Genomic DNA, 25,916 nt, shown 5'->3' with positions numbered 1-25,916 from the left:
CAATATTATTTTCCAGCACTCAGTCCCGACTGCAGAAGCACATTATTTGTTATCAAGTTAAATGAAGTGGACACTATTGGTAATTACTCAAAATATTTGTTAGCATAACAACTTACTTGGTTACGAGTTATGGGGAGCTGTTGATAGTATGAAACATTGTGAGAAACGGCTCCCTCTGGAGTAACATAGTTTTCGAGAAAGAAGTAATTTTCCACGAGTTTGATTTCGAGACCTGATATTCAGAATTTGGGGTCTCGAAATCAAGCATCTGAAGCACACAACTTTGTGTGACAAGTGTGTTTTTTTTCTTTCATTATTATCTCGCAACTTCGATGACCGACTGAGCTCAAATTTTTACAGGTTTGTTATTGTATGCATATGTTGAGATACATCAGGTGAGAACACTGGTCTTTGACAATAACCAATATTGTCCTGTGTCTTTAAGTATCTATTGATGACACCCTCAAAGGTAGACGACTCTTATCGAATTGTACTTTTTTGTTTTCATGATGGGTTCAACAACCTGTACTTCTATAATTTGCATTTCATGGTTTACATCCTTGTGATACCAGTATAAACAAACGTCGATATAATTTATAGCTTCATCAGGGCGCACTAATTACCATTTGAATCCATAATGAATCTATATTATGTATAAATATTACGCAAGACCAGCACATAAACGAGAGAGAGTAAAAAATGAGTTTCTTATGGGTAGGTGATCATCGCGTATAAATTTTGTAGTTTAAGTTTATTTCGCAGAACTATCGAGCTTCAAAAGAAACTTGGTAACAGAAGACAATAAAGTTTATTAATAGAGATACCAACAACCGGATCTAATAAACAGGCTTCATACCAAGCTTGGGTTAAAAAAACAGAGTTCAATGACACGAACGTGCATGATAAAATATTACAACAAACCTTTCCTTTTTAAAAGGCACTGGACACCTCTGGTTATATTGTCAAAGATCAGTAATCTTATTTGGTGTATCCCAGCATTGTATGCATAACGTAACATATCTGTGCAGATTTTGACTCAATTGGTTATTGAAGTTGCAAGAGAAAGTTGAAGAAAAAACACCCCTGTTGTAAAAGAAATATGTGTGCTTTCATATACCTAACAAAGTATGCAAAGACTTTAAGCCAGAAGTCTTTTAATATTTGAGTAAGAAATTACCTCTTTCTCAAAACTATGGAACTTCAGAGGATGCCATTTTTCACAATGTTTCATATACTATCAACAGCTCTCCAACAAAGTAAAATTTTATGCTAACAATTAGTTTGAGCAATTGCCAATAATATCCAGTGTCTCTTATAACGTTGATAAATGCGTCTAGATCAGCACAGCGACCAGATGAACCAATATTTCTCCAGCTCCAAAATTAACTCATTAACTCAACTTCAATTTTTGTTCACACCATGCAGAGTTTCAAAAAATATCGCCACTGTTTTTTGTATTATTATAGTATGATATATCAAGCTTTGCTATTTTGTTATCTCTGCAATTCAGCCTGGGCTGCTATGGTGTTTAGTTTTAATAAAACATTTCAAATCAAATCAAATCAAATCAAATCAAATCAAATCAAATCAAAGTAATTTTGCAGGATGTTAAAAACTGTACAATCTTTTCAACAAATATGCTTTAGATTACACATTTGTTTACAAGTTAAAGTACCAGTAAGTTTAACGCATGACTCTCATGTTTTATTGATGACAGTAGGTTAGTAACGAGTCACTTAGTATAAGACTCAAATATAAGACCCTATACAAGCTTTTGCAAACTGCTAATATACTAACCAAAATTAATCGTGTATTGTTAAAGACACGTTGCCTTGGATCGGTCGAGTTGGTATTTGAAAAGAATTTGTAACCGTTTGTTATAAAATGCATATGATTAGAAATATATTTTAAAAGTAGAATATAATGATCCACACAAATTTTCCTCGAAATTGCGTGGTTTTCCTTTTATTTTGCGAACTAACACGGTCGGCCATTTATGGGAGTCAAAAATTTGACTCCCATACAAATTTGACTCCCATAAATGGCCGACCGTGTTAGTCGACGAGGTAAAAGGAAACCACGCAATTTTGAGTGATACTTGTGTGGATCATTATATTTTACTTTTAAAATATCTTTCTAATCATATGCATGTTGTAACAAACGGTTACAAATGCTTTTCAAATACCAACTCGACCGATTCAAGGCAATGTGTTCCTTTAATAATAATTGGTCTATCCGCGATCTCAAAACTCATAATACTTTTCTAAGTCCTGAAACATCTATTAGGATAATTCTTAGTGCTTCATCAGAAGTTGAATCATCCAGTTAATAAAGAGATGCCTTTCTTTACACTTGTTTTCATGTGCTTGTTTTCAATTCAATTTTAAACTCACAGTTATTTCTTCTTGAAAACAGTAAAAAGCCATAACAATAATTTATAAAGAAGTAACAAATAAAGAAAGCTCGTTTACAAGGAAGAGAGTATATATCACGCTTTCTTTAATTTGTTTGCAAACATCAGACAGCACAGACAAGACCCGATGGCGGAGAGGAGTTCCCACTGTAAAGAATCAAAAATGGCTTGGCCTCAAAATCAAACAATTTAGGCATAATAACTTGTCGGTATTCTCGCTCTTGTGTGATGTGAAAAAAGGAATGAATGAAAGAGCCTGAAGAACCGCCAATTCCTTTTCTGTTGGTCTGATTATCAAAATTAAACTCTACGTCCGTTTATCAAAAAGTTTCGATCGTCGAAAGAGGCAAAATGAAGAGACATGGTTTTCCCCCCCATCGGCAACCTCCAACTGAACACAGAAAAATAGACAAGAGAAACTCAAGCACCTTCCACCATGACAATGTGCAAGGGGGTGTGGGTAAATAAACTAGTTTATGCACAAGATTATTAATTTGACTTCGGGGTACGCAATCGCGCAGGTTGCACTCAGCTTTTAAAGCGATCTTAGGGGGTGCATTTTGGCCAAGCAGCCAATTACATTCAATTGATAATTAAGTACAAAATGATGTGGCCTGTGTACTAAATCCGGCGATACCGTACTTCGGGAAGAGAGCTTTTAAAAAAAGAAAATGTACACACACAAAAGCCAGCCGGCCATAATACGGACTTAAAACTGTAACCGGGTACAGGGGGATAGAGAGAGGGGGTGCAGGACCCCGCAGGATGAGTCGAGTACAAGAACCAGCCGCCCCGATTAACTTCATTAAAATCCAATCATTTTTTTATCTGGATTGGCGTCAAATTTATTGTAGGCAGCGGGCTGACTGGGGGCGAACAGAACGTCAGTGTTCCGTTACATACAATAAGTTATTAGTACACGGTACATATTTTGTGATTTTGCGTCCGGGCTGGGCTAGTTGAATTACGTCGGGGTATACAACCGTTCGTTGGTTTAAAATAAAATATAAAAAGTGTCCGGTGAGGGGGTGCTATTGGCACAATTTACTCAGAAAGAGGGGATGCCCCTTGGGTGCCAGGTGGACCAGTCGTTTAGTGATTTGGGGGGTTTTGTTGTGTAAGTTGGTGGAACGACCGATGTCGAACGATGATGTCATTTTAGTGCTTTTTATTAAAAACTAAGTAAAAATTGTGAGTTGTATGGAATACGATATTAAATAAACCTTGATATCAGGTGATACTTGAGAGGGACGGGACTTGTAATTAAACCTTGGATGAATTACTTATCGGTGGGTGACCTTTTTTCCCTTTAATTTAACAAGAGTAGGAGGAATTTGTGCCGTGGAAAGAAAAACCTCTCAATACATAAGTCAAACTGAAGTCTTATGTTTGTTTCCCAAATTCACGATGATGATTTTAACGGATTTTAAAAGGTAATATCTTTGAGGTCTTAAGTTTAATTCTGAATATTTTTTTTTTTTTTTTTTCCAACGCTAGCTCATCTTTTATCTTTTAACTTTAAAAACTTAACAATAAATATTATGACATTTCTGCTCCGTATTTTCTGCAATTGAATGTTTTAATTGGCGACGCTGGGTTTTTTTTTCCCCAATTAGTCACGGGTAACAGGGCGCAAGATTGACTGTTTGGGAGGCTGGCGTGGAGGGACTGGGAAAGTCTATTAATCAGTACTGCATAAATCTGGATCGAAAATGCGTGATACACCTCTTCCTTTATACCAAAAAAAATAATAATAATAATAATATACGTTACTTCAGAGGGAACCGTTTCTTTGCTAAGCAAACATTGAATGGGGCGCCAGTCACAACTATGTAAACTTTACGTGATTTTGGCTGGTAACCCACAAAGGCACTTGGATACCAGGACCAAATTTCATGAGGCCTGTAATCAACCAAACTTGCTAAGCACAGAAAACATTTTGTGATTGCAGGGCCCAATTTCATAGCGCTGCTTAGCGGCCGATTTGTTGCTTATTGTGCGATGTCTATTTCATAGCGCTGCTAACCGTAAGCGCACGAAAAGGCATGCTAACCTTCCGGTGCTTACCGCACGAAAATTAATGACGTCACAATGCAAATCCACGGTAAACACGCAATATGGCCGCCACATAATCCTGCTAACCTGTGAAATACGCTAAGGCTTAAGCAAATTTTTCTGCTACAGTAAGCACGCAAATTTGCTTACCGCTAAGCAGCGCTATGACATTGGGCCCTCATGAAATTTTGTCCTGGTGTCCCCGCAGGTGCCTTTGTGGGACAACAAGAAGACGCTAACAGAAATGAGATATTTTTTTCCAGAGATTTTGCGCAAGCATTTTCTCTACCTGCTTATTTCGACTGCTTCCCGTTTAAATGGACAGCGTTGGCGCCGAAGGTCTTCAATAAAGTAATTTTATGTCTTAGACGGTATTTCGAAAGTTGTTCTTTTTTCTTAGAATGTGGAATGATGCTGGTATGTTAAATCGGCGAGCTCTTTGGTTGGATTTATAACCCATTAATCATGTACTGTGAAGCGCTCCTAGGATCCGATACCTCTTCTTAAAGGAACATTACGGAATTGTTTTTTTTTTTTACTAACAAAACAGTTGCTGGCAGTGTCAGCACTTTATGTAATCCAACATATTATGCATAAAATGACAAACCTGTAGAAGTTTGAGATCGATCAGCCATCTGGGTTACGAGAAAAAAAAGAAAACAAGAAATAGAAAAAAAAGATTACACATTTTGCATGACATCGATGAGAAAAAAACACCAAATGGGAAAATAGTTTTCTTTCTTTCTCATCAAAATGTGAAATTTCATGCATATATATATCAAGGGATGTTTTCTACTACCATCAACATACTATGTTAAACCGAGGAGCCTTTTGATTGAATCTCTCATCCATTCATGAATTAGTTTAAAAATCATGTACTGGAAAGAGCTCAGAGGGTCAGATACCAATCTTAAATTTGTATATTAGTTTGTGCTTTACCTGGCAGCTAGGATGCCATGGTGTAAAGTGCCGTAAATTTCACAGTGGAAGTTTTGCAAGCTACTCATTCATGGCATAATTTCAAAAACTTCCACAGTGAAGTTTACGGTGATTTAACAGGCACCCTATGCTGCCAGGTAAAGGACCGTAAGTTTTACGGAGTTTTTTTTTTTTTTTTTTTTTTTTTTTTTTTTACAGTGATAGGCCTAACTCAAGATGACATGAGATCCGTTTTTAATTGCATCTTTACTTTCCGAAACTATGCATATACAGACAAAGAGAGTAGGCGGTGAAGAATTGTGCTGGCATACCCGGTGATGTCTTGAAGCTGTAACAGTTTCTTTTCTGTAATGAAGGCGAGCTTTTCATGTGTGTTTATTACAGATTATATATCTACATCTTAGTGTTTGCTTTATCGTTAACATGTTTAACGATTCAATCAGTTGCGCTGATTGAATGAAAACATCATCCTGCTCGACTCATTTGTGAAGATACATTAAGACATGGAGTTCGTGATAAAAACATCTATTTCGAGTCTCTTGTATTTGATGCTAGCCAAGACATAATACGAATTTACAAAATACATTTGAATAGTGTGGTGTGTAGAGAAATAAGAGAGAAAACTTGAGCATAAAACACACTGGTCCGGCATTGTCACTTTCCGCACGAGCTATTCACGAGCTATAAAACAATACAAAACGTACCACACCGCCTTGAACACGTGTTACCACAGCAGCACATACGGGCGGTACAAAATCACAATCAACGTGTATTCTTGGTTCAACCAGCAACAACTCAACATTAAGTTTTTACTTTTATTTGGAAAGATCATAGGTACCAGCAAGATGGTGCTTGGGTCAGGCACATCTGATACTCATGGGTAATATCAGAATTGTCTTATCCAGGATAAGATGAAATTAGTGTAAGCCTACTAGGAAAAAAAAAAAAAAAAAAAAAAGCTTTACTGTCAATGACCCCATTGTAATAAAGCAACGGCCCCTTACTAAATGCTCCTAAACTTTGGAACGCTTTTACCTAATAACATCAGATGCTGTAGTTCTCTTCCATTGTTTAAAAACTTGCTGAAAACTCGTTTATTTAAATCCTCTTACACTTTAGCTCGTTACATGTCTTGACAGTAGATTATTCATTGTATAATTTTTTATTATGTTCTACATTTCTTTTTTTGTTGTATATGTATTGTTTTATGTTCTGCGACTCGGAATAGGGTCTTGTACACTAGATAGATGGCGCATTATAAATGCATTATTATTATTATAAACAAGATACCAAAAACAAAGCCTTTGTGTTATTTAATGCTCCCACCTCCCCAGTTATATTTATTGTTCACACTTAACTTTTAGAAACAAAAAGAATCACTTGCGCCACAACTTGACAAAGAACAGTGTGCCGTTCCAATTAGCAAGAAAATATTAAGGATACCGAATTATCTATACTGTCTATGAATTTGTCAAGAAAACATAAACAGATTAATGTTAAAAGGGCGATTCGCACCTATGAAATAATTCGCAAGAAAAACAAATTTAGTAACCTTTTTTTTTTGGGGGGGGGGCAGTGTCACTCTGATGAACACCAATAAAATGAACATCGGATGTAAAACAAATTTCAGTTTTAATTCTATCCTTTTACTGTTATTTTTTGCCCAAAAGCGCGCCATCATGTCATGTAAAGACAGGATCGCTTTAAATGGAAACTGATCCTACATTTAAGCGAATCTCATTGGGATCGTGGCAATTGTTTAAACTGGAACTGTCACAATTTGCCGCGTACGACCAACCACCGCTCTCTCCCTGTCTCTCTCTCTCTCTGAGGGGGGAACCGGGGCAAACAATGCAGCGCGTTTAATACGGTAAATGTGTGCACAGATGACATCGGGTACATCAGGATCGTTCCCGGTTGCACTACTCTTTCCCTCCCCTCTCCCCCATGATGACGAAGATGATGATGCGAATCTTTAATAATTTCCAATCCGCGCCTTGAGTAGCGATCTTGTGTCTTTTGAGTAGTCTTAACAAGCCAAGGCTCTCCTCCTCTCGGACCTGGGAGATTTCCAGAATCGAAACGTCAAGACACGAAGGTTTGGGGGAAAGATTGTGTCCACACGCTAGATCCACCTGTTCCAATATTGTCTCTCTTAGCCAGGCTCTTTGGTTTCTCTATTACGACCAGACTAATGGAGAGTTGTACTCAAGTGGCGTATATTTCATTATTGATCTGCAGAGGGAATTTAACCGCACTTGAAGTTTGATGACATTTGCTTCGTCGTCGACGATGTTGAAAAAGAGAGAATTGAAGACGATGGAGAGATAAGTGGGGGGAAAACTAACCATAATAAATTGCCACTTTAGTGGCGTGTTGAGATTTACGTTATTTGGTCTTTCAGTATCAATAAGTTTCTATTAAGTATAATTGAGAACCTGAGAAACGTTTTTTTTTCTCCTGTACTTAAGTGCGCAGATTTATTTTTCTGTTTTAATTTTGGCTTTTGATCTGTCGGTTGTTGTAGTTATTGAGCGGTTTGGCGGCCCCTACTTGCCGAGGCTTATTAATTACAACGTTTAAGGATCTCAGTGTGACATTTTAGTGATGTGATTACGATATGGTACGTCAGCCACCGTGTAATTATGACAAGGGAAGAGAGGGATTGATAGAAAGTGTTTTTATTCAATAACAAATTATATGTAATAGTTTTCTTTCCGCCTATAGGCAGTACAATTTTCCAGTATTTATCTAGCTGTTTCCCGTGAATTAAGCACTTAAAAGGATCCCGTGTATATACGTCGCCCAGTGTGGTTGATACTCAGCTAATGTTCGATCCGTTCCTATCCAACGGTATATGATGGGATTATTATTTCTGCTTAATTAAAGAAATGTAGACAGGGGGTGGTGGGGCCGTTGATATTAATGTAATTACATTATGTTTTGATTTGTATTTGTTTTTTTCTTGAAGGAAACAATTCAGACGGGTTTTATTGTAAACAAATCTGTGATGGTTATATAATTTATGGTAATGAATGGTGGTCTGATGTGTAAGTAGTGAGGGGAAACAGATAAAACTATTATATTTTAAAAATAACACTAATAATAATTAAAACTTAAAAAGCATCAACTACCTAAGACTAAACTTATTCCGAGGCGCATAAAAACCAAATAAAGAGAGTGAGTAAACAAAAAAGAATACCAGTTACGTATAGCTTAGAAAGAAATAAGAGTACATTGAAAAAATACTGATGAATTACACAAACGTTCTGGCAAAATGAATGGTAAATAACAAACATAAAGTCAATCATAAGAAATATCGAATAGGTGGATTTTTAGCAATGTTTTGAAAATGTCCATAGACGTTGCAGAACTCGTGAAAGGGTTAGGGTAAACAACAAATTATACTCTTTATCCTCAATGCAGAAAATAACACCTATTAAATCATTGCGTCACCCGCTGCTAATGATTCGAACTGCCTCTATCTACCCATCGGGCTTAATGGTTTAGTGCTGTGACATCTGTTGTAACAATGCAAAGGTTGTGGGTTCGAATCCCACCCGAGTGTTTTTCCTGTGGATTTTGTTCACAGAACTCGGGAAAGTACTGAACATACAGACTTTTACACACGTCGTTGTATAGGGTAAAAACTAAATTATAAATCATTATCATGTTGCCGCCATCTTGGTCGTGTTCCCTGTATCAAAATAGCAACGAATCCATCAATTAATGCTAATATTCCTGGCACAAAAAAAACCACATGTTTTTTGCTCAATCACGTTGAGGTTTTCATGATCTGATGATTGTCAAAATATATCATTATGGCTTCACGGTAACAGCTTTTTTTTATACAACTCGATAAAAACCAATCTTATCATTTGGATATGTGAAGGGGTGCGGGTGGCAGTACGTTGTCGTTTAAAAAGACACTGGACGCTATTGGTAATTGAAGACCAGTCTTCTCACTTGGTGTAAGTATAAAATAACAAATCTGTGAAAATTTGAGCTCAATTGGTCGTCACAGTTGCGAGATAATAATGAATGAAAAAACACCCTTGTCACACGAAGTTGTGTGCTTTCAGATGCTTGAATTCAAAATCTAATTCTGAGGTCTCGAAATCAAATTCGTGAGGGAGCCGTTTCTCACAATGTGTTATACTATCAACAGCTCCCCATTACTCGTTACCAAGTAAGGTTTCATGCTAATAATTATTCTGAGTAATTACCAATAGTGTCCACTGCTTTTGTTACGTTTCTCTGGCAATCTAAAATTTAAAGAAGAATACCATTTTAGATTGGTGCAGATTTGACCCTTGGATTTTCTGAAGTTGCGTTGAAGAAGGAAAAGTTAATAATTATTTCGAAGTGCTGTTTCGCCAGGGCAACACTTTATTCTGTTTTAAAATAAGAATTAACTTTCATGATGGATTGTACATTACTAGGTTGTTGACATGCAACTGTCAAAACATTGCTGGTGGATATTGTTATTTGCAGTGGTGTGTGGTTTATTATAGGTCCCCTTCGATGTTAAAGACAGTGGACACTATTGCTAATTGTCAAAGACTAGTCTTCGCAGTTGGTGTATCTCAACATATGCATAAAATAACAAACTTGTGAACATTTGAGCTCAATCAGTCGTCGAAGTTGCGAGATAATAATGAAAGAAAAAACACCTTTGTCACACGAAATTGTGTGCTTTACGATGCTTGATTTCGAGACTTTAAATTCTAAACTTGAGGTCTCAAAACCAAATTATTTCTTTCTCGAAAACTACATCACTTCATAGGGACCCGTTTCTCACAATGTTTTATACTCTCAACCTCAGTCTCCCCATACTCGTCACCAAGAAAGGTTTTATGATGATAATTATTTCGAGTAGTTACCAATAGTGTCCACTGCCTTTAAGTCTGAAGAATTGTCATTGTTTATTTTCTTACCTATAAGCTATGTATACCTTGTACAAGTATAATGATTTACGCTGTTTTGCCCACTCTTTGAAACGAAACTATACAGCGATTTTAATATGTCTGGATATTACCATTGTCTCATGATTATAAAACGCTGTGATGTGGTGGTTTTTTGTCTGATTTTTGAACTAACCCATCTGTGATTTGGGGTTGGAACAAAGACAACTTTAATTGAGCGGGATTTGAACCAACAACCTCCGGTTTAACTTGCCAATGCTAACTGAGCTATCTGGTTTCTGGCGGTATCACTATTTTGTCAATACCTTTGTTCGGGTTGCTAGTCAGAATCCATACAAATGTTAACCAGAGAGCCAGAGATCACCACCCAGATTTACAACACAACCTGTTCATGTCATCAGTAAATCGAGCATACATTTTTGGGGCTTTCTGTGTAATCCACTTCCTCCTTGTGGTAGAGACTATATAACCCACCACCAAGTACCCCCGCCATATCATCCCCGCCTATCTGAAGATCCATTAACACTAATGTATCATCGGGGGACATACTCAGACCGCCGACTTGCTCGGGGACACCCCCTTGCATTGCCTCCCATTAAAAACCATCTTGGTGGAATTATTACCCTCAAAAACAGACCCCGAATGTGCTGTATTCCCTGACAGTGTTTTTAGCGTGTCTACACACCCACGAGCACTGTCTCCTACCACCGCTGGCGTTTTGGGGCGGGAAATCGAGTGAGCAAGTTGCCTTCAAAATGATCACGTTTTCTGACGCCCGTCCGCTTTGAAAAGAAAAACACGGGCTAAGCGTGTGCCATCACACCTCCCTTACACGAGTTACACTGGAACTTGTTAAACGCCTCAGCGCACGCTCTCCTCTTGTTCAGCCACGGGTCACAGCCGTCTTGAAACATTTCAGCTTGAGACGAGGACTGGAGAACTGGAGGGGAGAACAGGGAAAAGAGAAATAGCCCGTCCCTCTCTCCTCAACATAACCATGCCTGAGCAGCAATGCGGACCAAGTTACATTATTGCTATTCAATTATCTATAATCTCTTGGCTTAAGCTGAATCAACATAGCAATCGATCAGTACAATTTCTGAAAATACCCTTAATGGCAAACTGTCTAATTCATGCCATTAGACTCGCAGGCTTGTTGTGTGTGTGTGTGAAAGCGGGGAGCAAGAATTGAAAGTATGACATTTTCTTCTTGTCCTGCTGGTTAATGCTTCGCTTGTTTAATTTCTGTGTATTTTGGAGAGAGTTAGCGGGTTCTTTTATTGTTTCAATTTGGAGGAAGGAGGGATAGTCATGTATGATAGTTTAGCCCTTAGAGTTACTGCTCAGTTTGCTCTTATTTGCGTGATAGTGTTAATCGTACATGGTTCACTTTGCTTAACATGGATGTAGTTCAAGTGGGAGAGTATAGCCTAGAGACGTGTTACTTAGAACATTCTGTTTGTGTTAAAGATGGGAACAATTCTAAATCTTCTATAGACATTGCGTCTTTCAGTACGAATTCATATTGTCATCAATTGGCCTACATATATAACTGTATAAAGTAAAGGCAACATGGGTCTCTTAAAGGCACTGGACACTATTGGTAATTACTCAAAATAATTATTAGCTTAAAAGCTTACTTGGTGACGAGTAACGGGGAGAGGTTGATGGTATAAAACATTGTGAGAAACGGCTCCCTCTGAAGTGCCATAGTTTTCGAGAAAGAAGTAATTTTCCACTAATTTGATTTCAAGACCTCAAATTTAGAACTTGAGGTCTCGAAATCAACCATCTAAACGCACACAACTTCGTGTGACAAGGATTTTTTTCTTTCATTATTATCTCGCAAGTTCGATGACCGATTGAGCTCAAATTTTCACAGGTTTGTTGTTTTATGCATATGTTGAGATACACCAACTGTGAAGGCTAGTCTTTGACAATAACCAATAGTGTCCACTGCCTTTAATATACCTGCTGTCATCTGAAGTTATCCTTATCAGACACCAATTTTTGCAAATTAGGGTTTCTCTGTACTCTATATAGAAAGGCTTGCGGTAACACCGTGTACGTTACAAGTTGTGGGGCTGAAAAGAACCCGACGTTTCGATCAGTATGCTCTGATTGTCTTCAGGGGAAAGCCTAGATATGAATGCAAACTGCTTACCAACCAAGATGACCTATGGTATAAATGAAAAGAAAAAAAAATTCGACCCTACAGCAAAGTCCTTGTGGAAGACTAAAACCTTATTATTTCAGCATAGTGGTCATCAAACACGCACAATAGAATATTCACAAGATCCTCACCCGGCAGCTATATCGCGTATAAACGCCGGTAAATTACCTTTTCATTTCTATAATGGGCTTTCCCCTCTGATGAACCTTCCATCATGTTTGAGCCCCCTTGAAACGGTGTTCAGCTTCATGGGTGTATCTCTCTCCTGTGGCATGAGGTTATGTCCCCCGGATATTCTAAACCTACACCCCCCCCACCCCCTACCCATACAGCGAAATGTTTGGAATCCTCCTCCTCCAGCCCATATAATGGGACCAGAATCTCTACTCGGGGACAGTTCACCCTTTAGCACCGGTTGCCGAAACCACTCCTTTTTGTCAAACGGTCAAACCCTTGAGCATTTTTTGTTTAGCTTTGGAGCTGTGATAAACACACAAAAAGAGGGCGCTGTTTGGTTTGAGTTTCTTTGGGTGCCACGCACTGGGGTCGACCCAGGGGAGCTAAACGAACGCACCCAATGATGTCTTCTCCTCTCTTTGGGTGCACAACACTAAAATAAAAAGAAACTCGTGCGCAGAGCCTTGTTAAATAAATGTAAAAAATCATTTTTTGTAAATCACATACTTGGAGGTCGTGTCTTTTATGGGTTGTTGTAAAATGGTTCCATATTTTACCTTTCAAAAGTTTCAAGTTATATGAGTATATTTTTTCTGGTTAGTTTAGTCGCTATAGGGTGTATTTGCTTTAAAGAGCATATCTCACAAGCTAAACGGCTAACCTACCTTTAAGAAGAACAATTTGTCAGAAAAATATATTTGGTTTGTCTTCAGGAGGCTGAGAGTATCTATTGAGTATTTTTAATATTTAGCTTTGGTTGCTGTGGGCGCTTATTTTAGTGTAATCAGGTTTTGTCGGGAGTCTGAACTTTTACTCACATGTTCCTTGTAGTTGGAACTCAAAGTTCGCGTTATTTAAAATTGTTGAATTTTCTCCTTTGGTGTTAATATTTTGTGAAAAGAAAATTGAAATTAGCGAGTTCCGATCCCACGTCGTGCACTAACTTCCGTGTAAACACTTTCTTGCACTGATCACTGGCGGCCTACAGCCAAATCGCGTTAACCAAACACTAAGCAGATGGATAATAGTCGGTGAGCAATTTACACAAAGCGCAGAACTATGCGATACCGAGCATTGACGTCTTGTGCCAAGACTCCATGAGCCGAAAGCGTATTTTTTCCTAGGACAAATGAGGCCACCTTTTACCATAAATTAGCGCATGCTAACCGTCCCAAGAAAAAAAATATACGCGCGCAGGAAAGCGCCCTCTGTTGTCCGCACATGTACAAGAAGCACTGTAAAAAAGCAAGACGGCGCGCGGCAGACGATTTTTTGCTGCACGCTTGGATTTTTTTTTTTTTTTTACAAGAAAAAAAACTTGATATTTGTAACCGAAATTCAACCTGAAATTTATAAAAATTCTATTTCAGGTGGAATATTCTATGCCTCCTGGATTTTAAAATGTATATTGGAGGAGTTGAAGGCGAGTTAACGGCACCTACCCTGTTTTGACGGCGAATAGCGGCAAGATAATGCACTGTACTCAAAGCCATGCGCACTTGGGCTCACAATATCAAGTGGTACACGATGATCAACATCGCCAGCGCAGAACTTCGACGTATTTTCGGATATAATTTCTTCCATGGATATATTTGTTAGCTGTGAACTCGTTGAGAATATAGTAAGGGACACCATGAATATATGAACGGAATTTCAGCTTAAAGGTAAAAAATAAAGAAAATTGTAGTCAAACTTGTATTCGCATTGTAAAGAACCTTTATACCCAGGACGTCAGTGCAGTGGCACTGACTGACGTCCTACCAGGGCTAGGGTCTAGTCTAACCAAATAAGATAGCGCCCTCGTGTCCCCAGAGATAATTATCTCAAAAAAGAACTAACAGATAATTGGCAATTTGAGGATAACCCCATTTTACTGTCTCCGAATATCTGTCGCACAAAAAAAGTGTTCTCATGAGCCTGAAGTTGTTATAGAATAATAAATATGTCATATTTTATTGTGTATTATAATCCAACCACAAAGTCATATACATTAAATAAATATTCCTTAGAGATTTTTTTACAGGGAAATTCAACGATGAATCTTTACCTCGTTCTTTCTAGAATCTCAAGACACACCGGCATTTTTTGAAAAAGAAATAACTAATCATTTTCAATGTTCACTGTCTCCGAATATCTGTCGCACAAAAAAAAAGTGTTCTCATGAGCCTGAAGTTGTTATAGAATAATATATATTATTCTATATTATTCTATATTATTCTATATTATTCTATAACAACTTCAATGTTAGAAATGTGCCTGACACACTTATAGAACGTTTTATTAACTCTTAAACTTTCGGGTCCGAATTGACCGGGATTTCGTGTCCCGTGGAACCTGATCCATCTGGGTCGGTTCGACCCGAAATCTGTGCCAAGATGACCCATCAGGGTCAAACTGACGGACCCCAGAGTTAAAAACCCGTTGCTTTCTATCACTTTCCGGATCAACCTGACCAAGAAAATGTCACAAATTATGTAAATTAAGTCATTTCATAGTGAACACATACGTCACAAACAGACACACATTAATGTGATGATTGAAAACAACAAACAGTAAGTAATTTATATGAATCAGGTTAGTTATAGTCGAACATGAATAATAATGTGTACGGCTCAAAATAACGAAACACATTTTCCAAAAGAGTTTTACATAAGTTTCCAGGTGATGTTATACACACATTGACTGGCAATGAGGTAACTAGTGTACGTATGTTCCTCCGAGGGACTTTGAGTGACCAGAAGAGCGACCTATTTCTCGAGGCCGAAGGCCGAGGGAAATAGGCCCCTCTTCTGGTCACTCAAAGGCCCGAGGGGGAATAGACGTACACTAGTTACCGAATTGTGCCAGTCAATCTGTGTCTTATAACACAGCTCGGTCTTAATGTCAGATAAGAACAGAAATCTGGAAAAGAAAAGAAGTTTTGTAGTTGTTGTTCACGGTTCAAGTCAAGAGAGGGCGCTGTAACCGGGCTGTAACTATTTTCAAAGACTAGTGCCCGCTCGGGTACTAGTTCCCGCAAAATACGCGCGCGCGATCACTAGACTATATTAGTTTATTCCACGTGACAGTGTTTCAGCCAACCAGAATACATAACAAGCAAGAGGTGTGTTATAATTCACATTGTTGCAACATCACTAAATATTTGAGGGCACAAGGAACGAAGCCAGAGTGCAAACAAAGGAAAGAAAAAATCCACAGGGAAAAAGTGGGAATGCGTGGACCTCAGACAAATACAAGTCCACCCATAAGACTTGAAACAATAGGTGGACTTACTAACGTTCACGCAGTGTATTAAACAGTTTTGAAGATAATTATTGTCTTTCTTTAGTACACACAACAAAGGGATGAACGCAGAGTGAATGTAACACTGTGCCAGAGGTGCATTCAGAGATAATTCGACGGCAACTGTTGAACTTTTAGAACCAAATGCTTTGCCAATCATTCGAAGTAGGCCTACAAAAATATAATGCAGTTTTGAACTCCACGACCAAAGCCGAAGATATCTCTTCAATGGCATTAGGTAAGACTTAATGTGTGACATATTTTAGAGGGTGCGGAGGCCTCGGTGTGACAATGACAAACAAGATCATTTAATTTCATTAAATTTATTCTGGTTGTGAAGCCACGGTCCTTCCCCAAGGACTCTCGAATCAGAGAACTTAATCACTTTACTAGCCATAAGCCAATGGAGAGAAGAAAATTAAGAAGTTCCAGTTTCAGATGTGGGATGATAGCCACAGTGAAGTATTCTCGGGAAACCCATGAAGTTAGTTTAGGGACTGAAAACCCAATCCGCGTAGTGCCCCGTGGGATTTGAACCGGGGTCCGGGAGGTGGAAGGCGGTGCAAGAGACCACTATAGACGATGTGACCTCTGTCGTCCGGGAAAACCAAAACATGATTCGTGTGCATACCGCCGGGCAAAACCTTTGTGTTTTGCCAGCCAGCTGGAAAGTGTATGCAATCTTACCATGACTACGTGTCTTTTTGCCCGGCGAAACAATGACGTATACAGTGTGTTTTTTTAACAGAGGGCGGTTTGAATGTAAACATTGGTCACATCGTCTATACTCAAACTGACTGCCAAAGTGTTGCGTTACATGGATGTCTCAATAATGTCCAGCACTAGTTGTGATTATTGGCACATCTCTTCCACCGCTGTACATCAATCGTTGTTGGATACAGACGCTAACTTTTAGAAGGCGGTTCATGATTTGAGCATGATATCTTGGTCTTGGGTGATGCTTTTTTGGCACCGTCTATCGTCACTCCCTAACAGCCAGTAGGTCGTCTGGATACCTTTTCCCTGCAAAAACAAATGAGTAAATAATTACAGATGAAATCAATAACATATTAAGGCAGAAAAGGTTTAATTTATATTTGTCCCTAAACAAAGTATGTTATTATATATAAACAAGGATACCACCCCTATTTTGTGGAGATGTACATACATGAAACTTTATTAAGGCTCAAGAGTAACCATATCAAATTAAGTTCCCTTTGAACCCTTTGTCGGTCAAAATCGAGGGGAAAATTATATGCATTTTGTCAACAAAGACGTTGGTATAAGATCCACCACACATGATTTGGAGGGTGAATTTTGATCGGATTTATCTAACAGTGTCTTCAGATACGAACTCCTGAAAACAGTGGTGTGATTGTCGATACCTCTTTGTCACAGAATAATAAGCATTTAAATTTGGTAAGAATGTTTTTTTTTCTTCTTCGCCTGTGATTTACATAATGTCCTTGTTATCTATTGTATACCCAGCCTGGCCTCGTGCCAGAACCCATCATAGTCAATGTCTTTTGTACTAAATCCATTCGTAGCTCGCGGAGGTTTGCATGGTCTCAGGCTTTATAGGGTTCATTTATTTGCATATTCTAAAGGTAAGTTTGAATAAGAACAGGCTTTGGCCCTGGTGTGTTTTGTGAGGGAACAGAGTCAATGCAAAAGAGATGAAAATAGGGGGTGGGAGCAATAAGATTTGGTGTGACGCGATCACATTCCGTCTTGCACCAGCTTGACAATCTCAGACATTTTTATTAGCTGCTGTAAGGGTTTTAGCAGCTTATAATGGGAGACAGGTTGGGTGACAGATCTACAATCGTAAGTAATTATTTCAAATAAATTCGTTATTACAAGAAGTCTCTCATAATGAAAATCAGTTAAAGGGAAAGTTCACGTTTGGTAATCGTCAAAGACCAGTCTTCTCATTTGGTGTATCGCAACATAAGCATAAACAATTGATCATCGAAGTTGCGAGAAAATGATGAGAGAAAAAAACACCCTAGTTGGACGAATTTGTATGCTTTCAGATAGGAATAAAAGACTTCTGGCTTGAAGTCTTTTATTATTTTAGTGAGAAATTACCTCTTTCTCAAAATCTATGCTACTTCAATAGTGTACCTTTTCTTTAAACATCTTAAAAACTTAAAGAAATTAAGCAAGCCATTTTACAGTTTATACTTTGTGGAATTGTTTGATTCATGGCTTTGATCAACGAGGAAGATTGGTTATCTCCTTGTGAAGTTGATCGAGCGTAAAAGATTTTCAATTAATAGTGCAATCATGAGGTTTCTGTGGCCTAAATTCTGTAGTTTAATTTGTACAGGTTCAGATGGCCCGTATCTAAGTGTGAAGTGTGACGCTGGTGAGAGTACCGGAAATCGCTAGTTCAGCAGTGCCCCGGAGTGGTTTGAAGTGTTTGGAAATCGTCGCAGGCGACCGACGATGTAGTAGGTCTACCGTTTTAGTTGGAGTTGCTCAACGCTTTATTCATTTTTAGCAAAAATCTAAGTTGCGTTTTTAGGGTTGTTAAATTAAACAAGAGGCTTCCCTATGATAGTTTTTTATACAACTTAACCTATGATGTATTTATTTTGAGAAACAATGATAGTTGAAAAAAGTCTAACAATTGGGGGGAAGAAGCAAAATAAGGGTTGGAAGATCTAGGATAGACCTGTAAGCCATATTTTGCGAAATATCGGTCGTTAAATAGTGGGCCAGATATTGAACTTGCCCCTTGCGCTTTTCTAATTTTGTTTACCCCAAATTTGATACAAATAATGAACTTGCCCCTTGCGAATGTTTCAATAATTGCTAAAACGTTATCAAATTGCTGGACTTACCCCTTGCTTTTTTTAAAATTAATTTTTAACCCTATTTTGGATTAAACTGCTAGACATATCTGGGCTTATTATGTGCTATTTTACACCTTGTTATTTATTTTATTTTAACCTTTTTTTTCATTTTTAAGGCCTGATTTGGATAAAAATGCTTGACTCAACCCTTGCCATTTTTTTTAATTTAAGACCAAAATTTTGATAAAAATGCTTGACCTGTTCCCCCCCCCCTTGCCATTTTTTTTTTCAATTTTAGGGTGTTTTTTATTTTAGAAAAGTGCTGGACTTACCACACTTGCCCTTAGCCGTTTTGTTTTTGTTTTTTTTAAAGCTAGTTTTTGATAAATATGCTGGACCAACTAACCCATTGCCATTTTTAAATTTTAGGCAAGTTTTTGATAAAAACGCTGGACCTTCTCCTTGTCAATTTCTTTTCAATTTCAGGCACTTCTTTTATAAAAATGCTAGATTTTTGCTAAAAATCATTACATTTTTTTCAAAATTTAGGTCTATTTTTGATTAAAATGCTGAACCTAACCAAGGCCATTTTTTTTTTTTTTGGGGGGGGGGGCCAATTTTTGATAAAAACGATGGACTAACCTTTGAAATGTTTTCCATTTCAGGCCCACTTTTTTGATGAAAATGCTTGACTAACTGTTGCATATTTTTCAAATTTAGGCCTATTTTTTATTGCAATTTTTTTCAATTGTAGACCCATTTTTGATAAAAATGATGGACTTACCCTTGCAATTTGTTAAATTTTAGACCCGTTTTTGATAATATCGATGGACTTAACCCTTGTTTTTTTTTCAAATTTAGGTCTATTTTTTAAATAAATGCTGGACTTGCAATGTTTTCAATTTCAGGCCTATTTTTAATAAAAATGACGGACTTACCCCGTGCAATTTTTTTCAATTTTAGGCCCACTTTTGATAAAAATGCTGGACTTAACCCCTTGCGATGTTTTAAATTTTAGGCATACTTTGGATAAAAATGATAGACTAACCCCTTGCCATTTTTTTCAATTTTAGGCCTTTTTTGATAATAATGCTGGGCTTACCCCCTTGCAATTTTGTTTAAATTTCAGGCCCATTTTTGATAAAAATGATGGACTTACCCTTGCAATTTGTTAAATTTTAGACCCGTTTTGATAATATCGATGGACTTAATTGCTTTTTTTCAAATTTAGGTCTATTTTTTAGATAAATGCTGGACTTACCCCTTGCCATTTTTTTCAATTCTATGTATCCCATTTTTTTCAATTTCAGGACCACTTTGTTTATGAAAATGCTGGACTAACCCTACCTATTTTTCCAATTTTAGACCCGTTTTTAGACCCTGTTTTGATAAAAACGATTGCTTTAATTTCAAGATTAGGTCTATTTTTGAGAAAAATGATGGACTAACTAACCCCTTGCCATTTTTTTAAATTTCAGGCCCAGTTTTGAGAAAAATGATGGACTAACCCCTTGCAATTTTTTCAATTTTAAGCCCATTTTTGATAAAATTGATGGACTAACCCCTTGCAATTTTTATTAAGTTTTAGGCATATTTTTGATAAAGTGATGGACTAACCTCTTGCCATTTTTTAAATTTTAGGCCCACTTTTGATAAAAATTCTGGATTAACCCCTTACAATATTTTCAATTTCAAGCTAATTTTTTGATAAAAATGATGGACTAACCCCTTTGCATTTTTTCAATTTTAGGTTCATTTTTTGGTAAAAATGATGGACTAACCCCTTGCCATTTTTTCAATTTTAGGTCCAGTTTTGATAAAGTTGCCACTTTTTCAGTTTAGGTTTCTTTATCTAAAAACGATGGACTTACCCCTTGCAATGTTTTCAAATTTAGGCCTATTTTTGATAAAAACAATTTTAGGCCTATCTTAGATAAAAATGATGGACTAACCCCTTGCAATGTTTCAAATATAGGCCTATTATTAATAAAAAACGATGGACTACGCCTTGCCATTTTTTCAATTTTAGGCCCACTTTTGATAAAGATGCTCGACTAAACCCTTGCAATGTTTTCAATTTTAGACCTATTTTTGATAAAAACGATGGACTAATCCCTTGCAATTTTTCAATTTTGGACCTATTTTTGATAATTTTAGGTCCATTTTTGATGAAAATAAAGGACTTACCTCTTGCCATTTTTTCAGCTTAGACCTATTTTTTTATAAAAACGATGGACTTACCCCTTGCAAATATTTCAATTTTAGGCCCACTTTTGATAAAAATGCTGGACTAACCCCTTGCAATGTTTTCAGTTTCAGGTCTTTTTTTTTTGATAAGATTGATGGACTAATATGGTAAGAAGTCTGGCCCTGTCAGATCGTAAATGAAAGACACAAAGGGACATAAAGGTAGCACATGGTAGAGCAGACTAACAGACAAAATTAACAAACATGTAAAATGGTATTTATTTCTTTATTTTTTTATTTATTTATTTCCAGGCAAACAGTAAGTACAAAGAAAAGGCAATACAAATAATATGACTACATAGAGAACAAGCATATGGTTAACCGACAATAATCACTATCTAAAGGCGATCCAGGCAATACAAATAACAAAGGCAAAATAAGGTACAAAGACAAAAACGTCATAATAAAAAAAATTGAAAATAGCACATCAAATACCACATCAAATATACATAAATACAAATCTATAGAAAATCCATTAAAATAAAAATAAAAATGGCCTGGCAGCAAATTTTGTATATAAAAACAAATTGGAATATTGTGTATGTACAAAGCAGCTTGAAAAAGAAGGCAGGCGACCCACCAATTACAGAAACAACATCGAAATCGACTGACCAAACATCAAACATCGCAAAAGGGAGTGAGAACACATCATGTCGACAACAACATCTCAAGCATTTGTTTTCGTAACAGTGACATCACACTGTTATTGATTCATCAACATAGAGACGACTTATCGAGCAAGATGCTACTCACCTTCATTTCAACTGAACCTCTCAGTTGGACATCGAAACAGCGAAAGCTTTCAAGAACCTTCTTTGTCTCTGAACTGATGTGAATTTTGAGAGCTTGAAAAGGCAGCATTAATGAAAATAGGAATATAATTGTTACAGGTAAGGTTCTCGACATAATGAAAGCAATACATTTGGAATATTTTCATGGATAGGAGCAAAATTGAATGTCAAAACAGTATCAAACTTTATTCGAACAAAACCTGCTTACCATTCATTGTTTTTTTAACTCTGGATACAGCTCGATCCCTTCAAATGGTAAGTTCATATTTAAAGGGAAGGTACATGTTTGGTAATTACTAAAAAAAAATATTAACTTAAAAACTGACTTGGTGACGAGCATTGGTGAGCTGTTATAAAACATTGTGGATAATGACTCCCTCTGAAGTCACGTAGTTTTGAGATAGAAGTAGTTTCTCAATAAAATAATAAAAGACTTCTACCTAGAAGTCTTTTATTTCTATCTAATAAAGCACACAAATTCGTCAAACAAGGGTGTTTTTTCTTTCATCATTTTCCTGCAGCTTCGATGACCAATTGAGCCCAAATTTTCACAGGCTTGTTATTTTATGGTTATGACGGGATACACCAAGTGAGAACAATGGTCTTTGACAACTACCAATACTGTACCTTCCCTTTAAGTATTATGCAATCACCATGGTAAAACATGGGCTACGGGTTCTGACCCTTCAGTTTAACAATCCACGTTAGAATTCGCCGTGTAAGTGCAAGAATTGTGTTAAAGCTAAATGAATGACGATTTCATCACAGAAGAGGCAAAATCGCTCAAATGTGAAAACATTTTAGCCGAAACCAACCGGGGAAACCTTTTTGATACAACGTCAGTAAAGTCAATCAAACAGTTTTATAAAAAATAGAAACCCCGTTAAATTAATACCTTCTCCATTTGATTCCATTCTTGACGCTGTGTTGACTGTATCACCAAACAGACAGTATCTGGGCATCTTAAGACCAACCACTCCAGCAACGCACGGACCTTTTACGCATTCATAAACAAAGATAGATTTATGAAGAGTATTAACTAATGGAAATGTATATTCAAAAGGACAACGGCTCAGTCATCAGAGTAAAGGTTTACACGAAATGCAAAGGATTATTTTGAACAGGTTCTTATTATTAAAGTGCTTTTCACACGACAGCAATTTAACTAGGGTCCCTTGCTTAAAGTGACCATTGTTGTAAAATGTAGCAATGTTTGACAAGATTTTTACACGAGAACTTGGACAATAGAACAAAAATGTTGTCCTTTCATAGGAGGTACATTTTGTAAAATTTGACAACAGGCTTCAATTTAGCATGGGACCTTTGCTAAATTGCTCTCATGTGAAAGGGGTTGAAGAGTTCCAAAACATGAAAAGATATTCTGGTTATTGCACATATTAATAAGTTGCATGGCCAGATGAGTTGCAGACTTCCACTGTGACATGACTTGCACTGTGTGAGAAGAGGTGCATTGGCAGTCACCATCAAGGGAAGCTGCCCCTCCTAACTTAAAGGCAGTGGACACTATTGGTAATTACTCAAGATATTGTTTAGCATAAAACCTTACTTGGTAACGAGTAATGAGGAGAAGTTGGTAGTATAAAACATTGTGAGAAACGGCTCCCTCTGAAATGGAGTAGTTTTTGAGAAAGAAGTAATTTTTCACGGGTTTGATTTCGAGACCTCAGGTTTAGAACTTGAAGTCTTGAAATCAAGCATCTGAAAGCACACAACTTCGTGCGACAAGGGTGTTTTTTCTTTCATAGTTATCTTACAACTCCGACAACCAATTGAGCTCAATTTTTCACAGGTTTGTTATTTTATGCATATGTTGAGATACACCAAGTGAGAAGACTGCTCTTTGACAATTACCAATAGTGTCCAGTGTCTTTAAGCACAGTTACCCCCTGGACATAGGCAGGACTGGAGAACATGGAAGTTCCTCAAGACTACGAACGGAAGAGGGACGATATAAATCAAACAGGAATACAATTTTAAATCAGAAAGTTTAACAATCTTACCAGTGTGTATTCCGACCCGTAGTTGAAGCTTCATCTCGTTCTTGTGTCTGATCTTAAAGGAACACACTGCTTCCAGCAAGGCCAGCGCCATGTTACCTATTTCTCGCGCATGCGTCTCGCCGTTTCTGACTGGTACCCCGGAAACAACCATGTAGGCGTCTCCGATAGTTTCAACCTGCAGATCAAAATCAGGTACAAGACGTAACAAATTCAAGTCTAGAAAAAAGCTGGTGTTGTTTACCCTTTCACCGTCGACCCTAGCACTGTCGACCCTATACCCTACTCAGTACTTTCCCGAGTGCAGTGAAACAAAATCGCAAGCATATATTCGGTTTTGAACCCACAGTCTTTGCAAATTTAGTTCACTGAGATTTCCCGGTATGTAGCGGTAGTTTGCTTCCTTTATTGTAGCAGGGGGTACCGCAGCAATTTAGTTTGAAAATATTTGTTGCCAGTAATTTTGCTAACCATTTACTGAGGTAATATCAGCAACAATTGTTAACAAACAATAAGTCACAATATTTACCTTATAGACGTCAAAACCTCCAATGATTCCGTCAAAACAGGTGTATAAATCATTGAGAAACACAACAATCTGCAACAAATTACAACCACAACAACCACGTTATATGGTACTCGATTAAAAGACACACACTTTGCTTTTGTTATTGTGAATCAGAGCAAACATTTGAAGAAAAAAAGTTAATTGCTCTTTAAAGCCATAATACACTTTCGGTACAGAAAGAAAAAAAAAATTCACAGATTTACAAATAACTTACAGTGTTTACAGAAGGTAATGGTGAAAGACTTCTCTTGAAATACTGTTCCATGAAATGCTTTACTTTTTGAGAAAACATTAAAACAATATCATTTCTCGATAGCGAGAATTACGGATTTATTTTAAACACATGTCATGACACGGCGAAACGCACGGAAACAAGAGTGGGTTTTCGCGTTATTTTCTCCCGACTCCGATGACCGATTGAGCCTAAATTTTCACAGGTTTGTTATTTTATATATAAGGTGTGATACACGAAGTGTGGGACTTGGACAATACTGTTTACCGAAAGTGTATAATGGCTTTTAAAAGGGGAGGGGACAAAGGTGAGACCGCCATCTTATCTTTGGGAAGCTGCAACAACTTTTTGCTCACTCTTTAAACTTCCGGGTCAAAATTGACCCGGATCAGGATCCATCGCGGGGCCTGACTCATTTTATGGGTAAGTTCCACCTGCAATGTGAGTCAAAATTACTCAGAAATTGGTTCAACTAACGTAAAATTCAAGTTCACCACTTTCACCGGGAGGATTTATGTTTGTGAGTGGATGATGTTGTTTTTACGGTAAAAGACTATAATCTCATGATTCCAACCTGCATTGGCGTACTCTGGGCAGAGAGGGCGGTAAATCCTTGGATGTCGCTGAAGAAGATTGTCACATTGTCATACGTTTCAGGATCAACACTCTTGCCAAGCTTCAGCTGATTAGCCACAACTCTGAGGGGAGTGGAAAAAACAAATGCAAAAAAAACAAATGAGTTCAGTGAGCTTCAGAGTATACTTGCTAAGCCTAGGGCGGGGCCAACTTCATAGAGCTGCTTGAGTAGAAAATACTGCTTAACAACTTTCTGCTAATCAGAAATGAGTAGAAAACCAGTCAAAAAATTGTACTACAGAGAAGAACTATATTGTTCTATAGGCAGGTAACCCCGTTCTGGTGACCATAATTTTGATGTGCTGAGCTTTTTTTGTGCCTAAGCAGCTCTAAGAATTTGGGCCAGAGCAAAATCATGCTGCCAGAAAAATTATGGTTCCTCATGTCATTCATACTGTGCTTAGTAAGACAAATGTTAAGCAGTGTTAAATATTTGCATAATAGCTCTTTAGAACTTAAGCATTGCTTTTTGAAGATGGGTGATATAATGTCTCTGCTAAGGAGGAATAGTTAACAAATAAACACAGACACTCATATGCATAAATTAATCTTTGGATTTATTTTGTTATTTTTTATTCTGAATTCATCTTCAGCCTACTGCCCCCCCCCCCCAAAAAAAAAAAAAAAAAATTCATATGCGTCTTAATATTGTGTTCTCA

General features: G+C 37.4%; 1 protein-coding gene across 2 annotated transcripts in view; it reads right to left on the bottom strand.

Moving 5' to 3' along the window:
* Window positions 1-16,888: 16,888 nt before the first annotated feature.
* LOC139937256 (atrial natriuretic peptide receptor 1-like) overlaps window positions 16,889-25,916 on the bottom strand; it is a 54,963-nt gene continuing 45,935 nt past the window's right edge. The window contains exons 17-22 of one of the 2 annotated variants that reach the window (XM_071932352.1): window positions 25,196-25,319; window positions 24,351-24,419; window positions 23,825-23,999; window positions 22,699-22,797; window positions 21,766-21,857; window positions 16,889-16,987 (exon numbers count right to left, since the gene is read on the bottom strand). In XM_071932352.1, coding sequence (XP_071788453.1) covers window positions 16,889-16,987; window positions 21,766-21,857; window positions 22,699-22,797; window positions 23,825-23,999; window positions 24,351-24,419; window positions 25,196-25,319 — 658 coding nt within the window. Of the gene's footprint in view, window positions 16,988-21,765; window positions 21,858-22,399; window positions 22,798-23,824; window positions 24,000-24,350; window positions 24,420-25,195; window positions 25,320-25,916 lie in introns of those variants that run through there. The other variant, XM_071932351.1, reaches the window with a different exon arrangement.

This window comes from Asterias amurensis, chromosome 5, assembly GCF_032118995.1.
Source record: "Asterias amurensis chromosome 5, ASM3211899v1".
NCBI classification, from domain to species: domain Eukaryota; kingdom Metazoa; phylum Echinodermata; class Asteroidea; order Forcipulatida; family Asteriidae; genus Asterias; species Asterias amurensis.
This window is presented reverse-complemented; position numbering and strand designations above follow the sequence as displayed.